Source organism: Ananas comosus, unplaced genomic scaffold (genome assembly GCF_001540865.1).
Source record: "Ananas comosus cultivar F153 unplaced genomic scaffold, ASM154086v1, whole genome shotgun sequence".
Taxonomy (NCBI): Eukaryota; Viridiplantae; Streptophyta; class Magnoliopsida; order Poales; family Bromeliaceae; genus Ananas; species Ananas comosus.
The window spans coordinates 532-9,975 of NW_017891986.1; the positions used below are offsets into that span (position 1 = coordinate 532).

At 36.9% G+C, this 9,444-nt stretch overlaps 1 protein-coding gene across 1 annotated transcript; it reads left to right on the top strand.

Annotated features, from left to right (window-relative positions):
• Window positions 1–242: 242 nt before the first annotated feature.
• On the top strand, window positions 243–6,960 carry LOC109705262 (E3 ubiquitin-protein ligase CHIP-like). The gene is made up of 8 exons (XM_020225991.1): window positions 243–419; window positions 1,288–1,355; window positions 1,450–1,513; window positions 3,704–3,775; window positions 5,568–5,701; window positions 5,791–5,920; window positions 6,001–6,111; window positions 6,467–6,960. Exons 1-8 carry the CDS (start codon window positions 309–311, stop codon window positions 6,836–6,838), a joined length of 1,062 nt encoding a protein of 353 aa, XP_020081580.1. The 5' UTR covers window positions 243–308; the 3' UTR covers window positions 6,839–6,960.
• Window positions 6,961–9,444: the final 2,484 nt, after the last annotated feature.

Below are 9,444 nucleotides of genomic sequence, written 5' to 3' on the forward strand. Positions count from 1 at the left end.
TTATTAATTTTTTATTTTTTATTTTTATTTCGGCGTTTTTGGTCGTCTCGGTCTCGGGTGAACCTTCCATACAACTCCATTTCCATTCGCGACCCCAGCGACAAGACAAGAAAAAGTAGAGAAAAAACCAACACCCCGACGAAACAAAAGAGCGAACGAAGCTTCGACCTCCTCTTCTTCTTCATCATCTCCTCCCCCAAACCCTAGAGAGAGAAAGGGAGAGAGAGAGAGAGAGAGAGAGAGAGAGAGACGAATCGAGAGAGAGGAGGAGGAGGAGGAGGAGGAGGAGGAAGAGGACGACGACGACGATGGCGCCGGCGCAGGCGAGCGCGGCGAAGCAGGCGGAGCTGCTGAAGCAGGACGGGAACACGTTCTACAAGAAGGAGCGGATCGGAGCCGCCATTGACGCCTACACCGGGGTCTTGTACCGATTCTTGCACCCGTTTGATTATTCTGGCTTATTATTGCGGGGTAGCTGTTGCGTGGCGTGTAATTGATACTAGGGGTATTTGTGATCGATCTGATGGAGTTAGGGTTAGGAGAATTTCGTTAGATTAGGTGAACTTAGAATCCATCTGAATTAGATTCCAGTTGTTGGGAAAAAGATAGGAAAGCGTATTAATTTGTTTTTTTTCCCCCCTTTTTCTACTCTTGGTTGTATAGGAAGAGAGATAAATACCCGTTTCATCAACTTAATGATTCCACCAATGGATTTAAAAGTTGATGCATGACATGCAATTCATTTCTTTTTGATTCCCGAGTAATATTTTTGGAGGGGAATCAATTCTTTGGATGTTCTGTTAGTTTGTGATCGCCCATTTCGATTGCCATGAAATCGTGATCTGGGTTCTTTCATTAATAGGTTTTCTGTCTTAATTGAGTTTGTTAACCCTTATATTTAGGTCCCTTTAGTTCTCTTGTAGGAAGGGAGTTATTATGAGGCATGAAATCAGCTTCTGTTTCCTGTAATTTGTGAAGTTGCTGTGATTACTCAGTAACAAATTCTGTGAATATAGATATGGGCTCTTGCGCTAATTGTTTTCTTGCTCAGTTTAGTAGATTAGCGTATCCAATTTACCCCCTTTGTTCTCATAGACTCCGATTGTTGTTCTATGGGGTCGATTAATTTATCAGTTTTTCATTCCCAAAGTATCTTCTTTGATGTATTGAGATACTTTTTTATACGTTGATCCATTTGGGCAAAAAAATTTCAACTTCAAATATCCTTTAGGTCTTGCCCCCATGCATTTCTCAGTGCTAATTTTCTTTGTGATTTGGGTTCTATAGGCAATCACATTGTGCCCAAATGTGGCGGTATATTGGACTAATCGAGCACTATGCTATAAAAAGCGGAAGTTAGTATGCTAATTATTTCATTTTTCTTCTTTCTTTTTGAAATGTTTAATCTGCTCTTTGTGAATATTGGACTGTTTTCTTATCGAATGGTAGTGAATGGAGAAAAGTTGAGGATGACTGCAGAAAGGCTCTTCAGCTCGACAGTCATTCGGTTAAGGTAATATTGCTACTTCCGTTAGTTTCCATCCTTTCTTCCATGCTTTATGCATTAAGTTTGCCATATGAGCTTTCGCTTAGTTTATTTCTAATGCTCATCGACTTTTGATTAGTAGGATGAAAAAATTGCTTTTCGAAAGTTAGATTTCGAGTGTAAGAGTTGTAAGCTGTATTGTAGTGGGAGACATCATTGCAACCCATTAAGTAACGTGTGATTTTTAAATAATCTGCAGATCATGATTTCAAAAGCTTGTTAGTAGATATCAAATATTTACTTTTTATTATACATACAAAGTGTAAGGATTGTAGATCGTATACAACATTCTTTATTTAATTCTTAAGAACTTTAGGTTTGAATTGTTGAAGAGTGAAGACTCTCAATCTATGGATGTGATCTATTGAATAACTTCTTTCGAGAGGTTGAGATGCTCTTGCGGGAAAGACCATGTGCCGTTTCATCCTACCAGATGCCGATTTAACGGTCCTTTTGTATTGATGGAGGAGACATGCGATTTCCAAGTCTGAGTTTTATTGAATTTTGGATACCATAATATTGCAATTTGAGCGCAACATTGATGTGAAATCCTCCAATCTCGACCGGATGTTTTTTCTAGGGGAAGTTAATTAAGTGCTCCTCAGAAGCACTCATAAGTACACAATTACCCTTTTAACGTTATAAATATCGAAAATGCATTTCGAAGTTATCGTTAATATGACATTTTTCCCTCATAGTATGCTTATATTTTTGCGAAAGGTAAATTTTGCCCTTAAACTTTCTATCCATTCTCTTTTTTCCTCTCCATCCATTGCTCTCTCTCTCTCTCTCGCTCTCTCACAGCTCTTACCTACTTTCTCCTCCTATGCTCTCTCCTCCACAACGGCTATTGTCACTGTTGCTGCTGCCCTTGCCTCCTCCATTGCATCTACAACTATCGCTATCCCCACTTCCTTGTCTATTGCTGTCGCCTCCCTCCTCTGCTGCGGGCAGTGGTGGCGGCAGCCATCACCCACTGCCCTCGCTTTTTCTCTGAAGAAGAGGAAGAATTGGAGAAGAAAGAGGAAGTGAAAGTGGATAAAAATGTCAACTAATAATTTAACTTACATTAAACTGGTGTGTGTAAAATAGTTTTTGCTAACGTCCCTTGACAATGAAAGAATTAATGATAAATTGTTAATAATTAGTGGGGCATGCGTGGTATCCGTTTAACTCCTAACAGTTAGAGGGCACCGCCCCCTCCTGGTCTGACAAGAACCCATGATATTCTTAAACTTTTGAGAGGCACGAACGTAAATAGTTCTTTCTTTTAAGCTTTGATGTCCTAATTCTAGAATTTTCTTAGTATAGTTTGTATGTTTTGCTGTTCGTAATTATATTTTTGGATTTGCTCGTCAATTATCTTGTTATTCTTCTTGTTTTCTGTGAGGAATTGCTCGTTAACACTTGCTAATCATCTCTGATTGATTTGCAGTGATTTTCTTTTTATATTTTTCTGTATGCACAGTATATTTTATTTTTTATGCCCCTAATTTTTAGTTAATTTGATGAGATATGTTATTTGTGTGCTGAATTATATCTTGCCGTTCGTTCAGTTCTTTTTGCTATCTTACACCTTCAATTTTTACAGACTATCTGTGCTGAATCATTGCTAGTGTCCTGTCTAGTTTGATGCTAATTTTGTATTTGCCCAATTTTAGGCCAAATTCTAACAGTCCAACCTATACTTAATTACTTGGCCAAAAATTTGCCATGATATGAAAGCATGAAGATGGTATTTTAAAAAAACTCAGGCACTTACAAACTTTTCTACCCAAACACTATTTGGGATATCCTCTAGGAACTGAATACATCCAAATGCAAATCTGCACTTCGTCCAGTTTGTTCTGGAACATCCCGTTTTCCCTGGAATGAAAAAGTTACCCCCAAGATTTTGTGCTTCAACCAAACATTACGTGAATGAATGCATGTGATCTCTCTTATTTAATGTAGTTGTTTTCTTCTATTTTTCTCTTTCTTCCTTCTAGATAGCATATTATTATTACCTTGAAATATTTACATTTAGTTGTAACTTACAACATGTTTTCCCTATTGAATTAAAAGATACTTATCTCTCCTTAGCATCACATAGTTTGTGCATTGTGATGGCATATGCAAATCTCCTTAACAGCACATAATTATATATTGTATTGGCAGGCACACTATATGTTGGGTCTTGCACTACTTGACAGGGAAGAATATTCAGAGGGCATCAAAGAATTGGAGAAGGTCTACCCCTCCCCCTCCTGCTTTTTGTAGATTATGTGAAAGTTTTGTAAACTGTGGTTGCAATTATTAGATCATCATGCGATTCTTCAATATAATGGAGATTAACTCTTTAATTCTTCCTAATTGTTTTTGCTAGAAGGACAAAGAGGTATGTTGCCAGGGTTTTTCTTCATGTTTAGTGTGATAATTAGCAGACATTTAAGGATCTTATTGGTGTCCCGCCTCTCACTGTAGGAAGCACTTACCCTGAACAAGCATCTGCAAAGAGAGTAATTACTATTTTGATTGATTGATTTCTACATTGAGAACTGAATTAGAACTCAGAGAAGTAACTATTGCTAATTGCTATACCAAAGTCATGTAAGAAATATGACCATCAATTATTGGTTGGATATCCAAGTGTTTAAGAAATTGGTAGTTTCGCTGAGGAGTACTTTTATACAGTAAACCTTTTTGTTGCATGTGCTTAGTGTTAGGGTAAGATAGGGAAAAATGTGTAGATCCGCTTAACAATAGGCTATTTAGACTCCAAACTTAATTATTTTTCTAGTTGACACCACCTCAGCTTTTGTTCATTCTGATTATGCTATTTTAATTTTAATTATGAATCGGGAATTCCATTAAAATTTACCGCTCTGCTTTCTATCAATTATCAACTGATAAGGAGATTTGCTATTTTGTCAGCTGAAAAGCAAGCAAAGCCACAAAATTTGGTAAAGTCACTGTTAAAATTAGCACAATCCTCTATTCAATTGACAGAGAGAACTCAAATCAAAGCAAGCAAAAATTGAGGGAAGTGTCAATTAAAAAAAAGTTGTTCAGGGCCTTTCTAAAATGGCCTATTATTGAGGTGTTGTCCATGCATTTTACTTCAATGTTAAATGTGTATCTGTCAACTACCTTAATATCATATTCCTCCAGCTCGTAGTTTATTTCTTAGGTGCCCCTTATAAATAACTAAACATCAAAAATGCCATCCTGGATGGGCATTTATGAAAGTTGTGTACATACTGGGGCATCCATTGTACTGCAAACTTTTTAGGGGCATATAAGATCTTCGATGAATTGAGGGGGTGCACAGCTATGCATTTCTATTTTCAACCGCTAGTGTAGAAAGGAAGACTGTTGGTTTCTTGATACCCGATATAGAACTTTTTTTGTCAAGGAAATTTATGGAGATTTGAAGTTTTAAATGGCACATTGTATCCTCACCTTTCAGATGCAAGAACAACAAAGGGTGGGATACCAACAATAGTGCCTTAATGTGATGCTGTCATATAAAATTAATGCTTCTTGTATCTAACTGAAAGAGTGAGAGAAGGGCAAGAGAGAAAACATACTATATGATTTTGGATGTAGTGGTTGGGTGTCACAATTACTGGGACTGGAATCAGCATCATTTTTTTGCAGGTAACAGGATGTATGAAAGTCTGATTTCTTCAATGAGTCCATTTGATGATGTCAAACAGGCTTTGCCCTGTAAGATTTTAAAGATTACGAAATCACACGTGGATAGTGTTTGTATAGAATACATTTTAGTGCTGTTCAGCTGTTGAATTTATGATCAAGAAAATGGAGAAATAGATAGTCACCCTTGAATTGGAGGGCGCAATACAGGAAAAAAGGAAGGAAGAGTAGTTACAAAACGAAAAAAAAAGAAATGGAATCTAGAGGAAGATTGTAATGGCATGTGGATTACGATGGCCATTGTTCAACAGCATTATTTGTATTAATGGTTTGCATTATTTGTTATTCTTGCCTTGCTAATATTTGGGTTGTACAAAAACTTAAGTCTTTGGAACTCGGGAGGGGCCCACACTCTATGAGCTACATGGTTGAGGAAATATGGCAGGCGCTCGCCAAGGCAAAGTACACGGAATGGGAGAGGTCATCAAAGGAGATAGCATCTCAACTTCGGAAATTGGAGTATGTAATATACATAGGCCCAACAACATCCGAAATTATTCATTTTATGATCTGTGCTTAAATCTAATGCAAATTTCTCTCTAATCCAGGGAAGCATGTGAAAATGCTCTTAAGATTTATCGTGACCTTGATGGTTCAACTGAAGATGAATATGAGGAGCAGTTGATTCAGCTGAGGGAGGTGTTCAGAAAAGCCACAGTAGCTGATGTTCCAACAGAAGTGAGATTTCTACTGCCTTTTCTGCTACTTGTTTCTTCCCATATTGTCTTCTTATGGTTGTTAGAAACATTGAATTGTAGGTACCTGACCATCTGTGCTGTAAAATAACCCTAGACATCTTTCGGGACCCCGTAATTACACCATCTGGAGTTACGTACGAAAGGGCCATGCTTCTTCAACATCTCCAAAAGGTGACTTATGTAAACTTGAATAGAATCAAAGTTCCTACTTGGCCTAGCTACTCCAACGACAAGCAGTCTACATGTTTGGCAAGTAAAATCTGGAGCTTTTGCAGTGGGCTGTAAAGCTGATATGAGCTTCTGTGCTCCAGAAGTAGAAGATTTAATCTGAAACTTTTGCTTCTGTCACTGCTATTGCGAAAAGCTGTTGCGGGATTTTTTTTTTTTTTTTTCAGTTAAAATAAACTGTTAGTGTTCTTTTGAACGGTTCAACCTTAACAACACTACTGTAGTTCTGCAAAAGCTCTAGTTAAGGCAAATGGGCGCTAGTGCTTCACATTTAATTCTAACATGTTGGACGGCATAGGTGGGCAAGTTTGACCCGGTCACGCGGGAGCCGCTCGAGCCAGAGCAACTCGTGCCAAACCTTGCCATTAAAGAAGCTGTCCAAGCATTCCTCGATGAGCCATGGCTGGGCTTACAAGATGAGGCCATAGCTTTAGCTTTCAATGTTCATATGCATCAACCAGGAGATTACTTTTTGATGCGAAGCATGATCATCGAATCAAAGGAATATAACTTCCACATCATTTTAGTTCATCCTTGGATACTCAACTCTCCATTTGTATTCAGCCAAATGGTTTTAACAAATGGTGGTGGTGTACATATGGATTGTTGTTTGGTCTTGTGTGTAGTGTCTTTTGTAGGATTTTGTGTACATACTAGTGATACTCTGTAGTTGTCCCTTTTTTTTTTTTTAATTTGCTGCTGTACTTGGACTGATTAGTCAAATAAACCTTGATTATTAAGTATGGGTTTGAAATAAACCTTGATTAGTCAATAAACCTTGATTTTTTTTTTTTAACTAGATTGTAATCATGGTAACTTATGTAGGAATTTATTTTCTCAAAAAAAAAACTTATGCAGGAATTTATGTATCCTAGATGGATGGGTCTGAATTAGCTGGGTAAATTTCAGATACTTCTTGACCTTGGCTCGGTTATAGTTGCCACCAACAGTGGCATTTTCTCCCTTTCATTGCATCTTTCCTTTCTATTAGAATGGCATTTTTAAACTTTAAATCAATAAAGGTCAAAAAAATAAATAAAAATTGAAGACTTTAGTGACTATAGGCCATTGAAGCTCTTGAATTTATTTATTTATTTTCAACTGACACCTTTATTTTTGTTTGTTTTTATTTGAGTTTGTTTGGATAGATTAAGGGCCCCTTTGGTATGAAGGGTCGTATAATGCTATTAGGTGAAATGTTGGGGTAGAAACATATAAAAGAAATACTTTTTTGATTTTAGATAATGTTTTAAAAATTACATCTTAGTAGACAGATTTAATATGATATGGTAATGAGAAATTACTTACGGAAATAAAAAAAATAATTTTTATTATATTTTCTTATAGTGCGTGTGTGAATAGAGCCTAAATTTAAAATTTTACTTAAATTAACAATTTTATTACAGTTAATTATTGTCGAAATATGCACTATATTTGTCTAAAAAGTAGTAACCAATATGGTATTTTAACTTGATTTGAAGTTTACCACCAAACTATATAGAATTTTAGAGAAGGGTGCAAATGCAAAATTGAGGACGTAGTTCAAAATAGCGTATAGTTGAGGGGGGTCTCAGCACATTTTTATCCCACTTGTTTTGCTATTTCGCCCTTGCGGAGCCCCATCCCCCCCTCTCTCTCTCTCCACTCCGGAAAGCGCTTAGTCTGCGCTGTAGTTCGAAGTGCTTTTGCTGGATCGAGCGAGATTCGGAGTTGGATCCTGTAGATTTATCTCTGGGTATGAGCAAAAACCCTTTTTAATCCTTTACCAGCGCTAATTTCCCCCGTCCAAATCTCGAGTAAGTGAAAAACAGCGAAATTATTTGCGCGATTTATTAAATCTTTATTACGGTGTAAACGCACCATTGATTATTACTAGAACCATTTTTAACTTCAATTTCTCTTTCAATTAAGATGCTAAACTTTAATTTCTCTTTCAATCGGATCATTTTGTGAATCTCTGTATATATCTTTTGTATTTGCGTTTTAATTCTTTCATATTGCTGAAAATAACTGCAGTTATGCAGTTTTATCCAGCTTAATTCAATGCAATTTAGCAGTAAACAATTGAACTAGAATATTTTTACACCAAATCTTTGTTTATCTTGCTAAAAAGAGCTTTTTTTTCTTTTTCTTTTTTTTTTCTCTCTCTGTGTAGTGTAATAGTATTATAGTTTGATCATTCATGGCAAGGCGTAGACGATGCCAAACAATTCAAAATCAATATGAATATCGGGGGGAGCCCCAATCTCAACCCACCCCGCAAACACGGTCCCATATGCAATTTGATTATGCCCCCCCTTCCCCGAGTCCTGCTTATATCGACCCGCATGCTGCAGAAACTAGTGATTCGGAGTCTTACTCGAGTGTAGATCACGAAGAAGGTGACGAAGTAATCATGGAAGGTATAAGTTGTATAAATTGGTGAATTATTGTGGGTTTTACAATATTTCCTGAGCTATGGAATAATACTTTTGTAACATATTGTCGTACTGTGCAGATGAGATCGGTGAAAGAACCTGTGTGAAGGCTAAACTAGCTGATTTGTGGAGTTTACCACCGGGGCATCGAGTTGTCGTAGTTTGCAATGCCCGAGGGCAACCCGTTAGGAATGAAGGGCGGTTGTTGGCTCAGTTTTTGGGATCCGTAGCTAGAGATGGAAGGATATGCACTTTAAGTCATAACGACTGGAGATATGTTAAAAAGGAGGCCGAGGAAAAAATACTAACTGCGGTGAAGGTATTAATCAGCTTGTTTTTCATTGTTCGGATTATTGAACCCTTGTGCTTCAAAACAAAAGGTCGATGATAGATAAAAATATGATTGTTTGTGAGATGCCTGATATTATCTGCTCTTTTCTTGTGTTCCATTGTGACTTGTGGTACATAAGTAAGAATCCATCAATTTAGGTTAAAAATATATGACCAGTTTGTGAATATTTTTCGTGATTATACTTGGGTGCTTTAAACTTCAAATATTTAGTACGATGCTATTTGCTGTAAAACAAATCATGTAAGCTACATATTCTTTTGGTTTTTTCAAAAGCCTGCTTTATATACATATAATTGAGAAGCACAGAAAATCCTTGTTAATTGGTCAAACAATCCTTCATTATGAGCAAGTTGAGAAAGCTTAGCAAAATTGGGATGCAAGATAATTTGATGCAAATTTTGTTCCTATCGCTTTTGTTTAATGCAGGCAAAGTTCCTATACACTGTGCGGTGTGAAAAGTGGATTTTAAAGTCAACTGGGAAAAAGTGGAAGGACTATAAGTGTGAT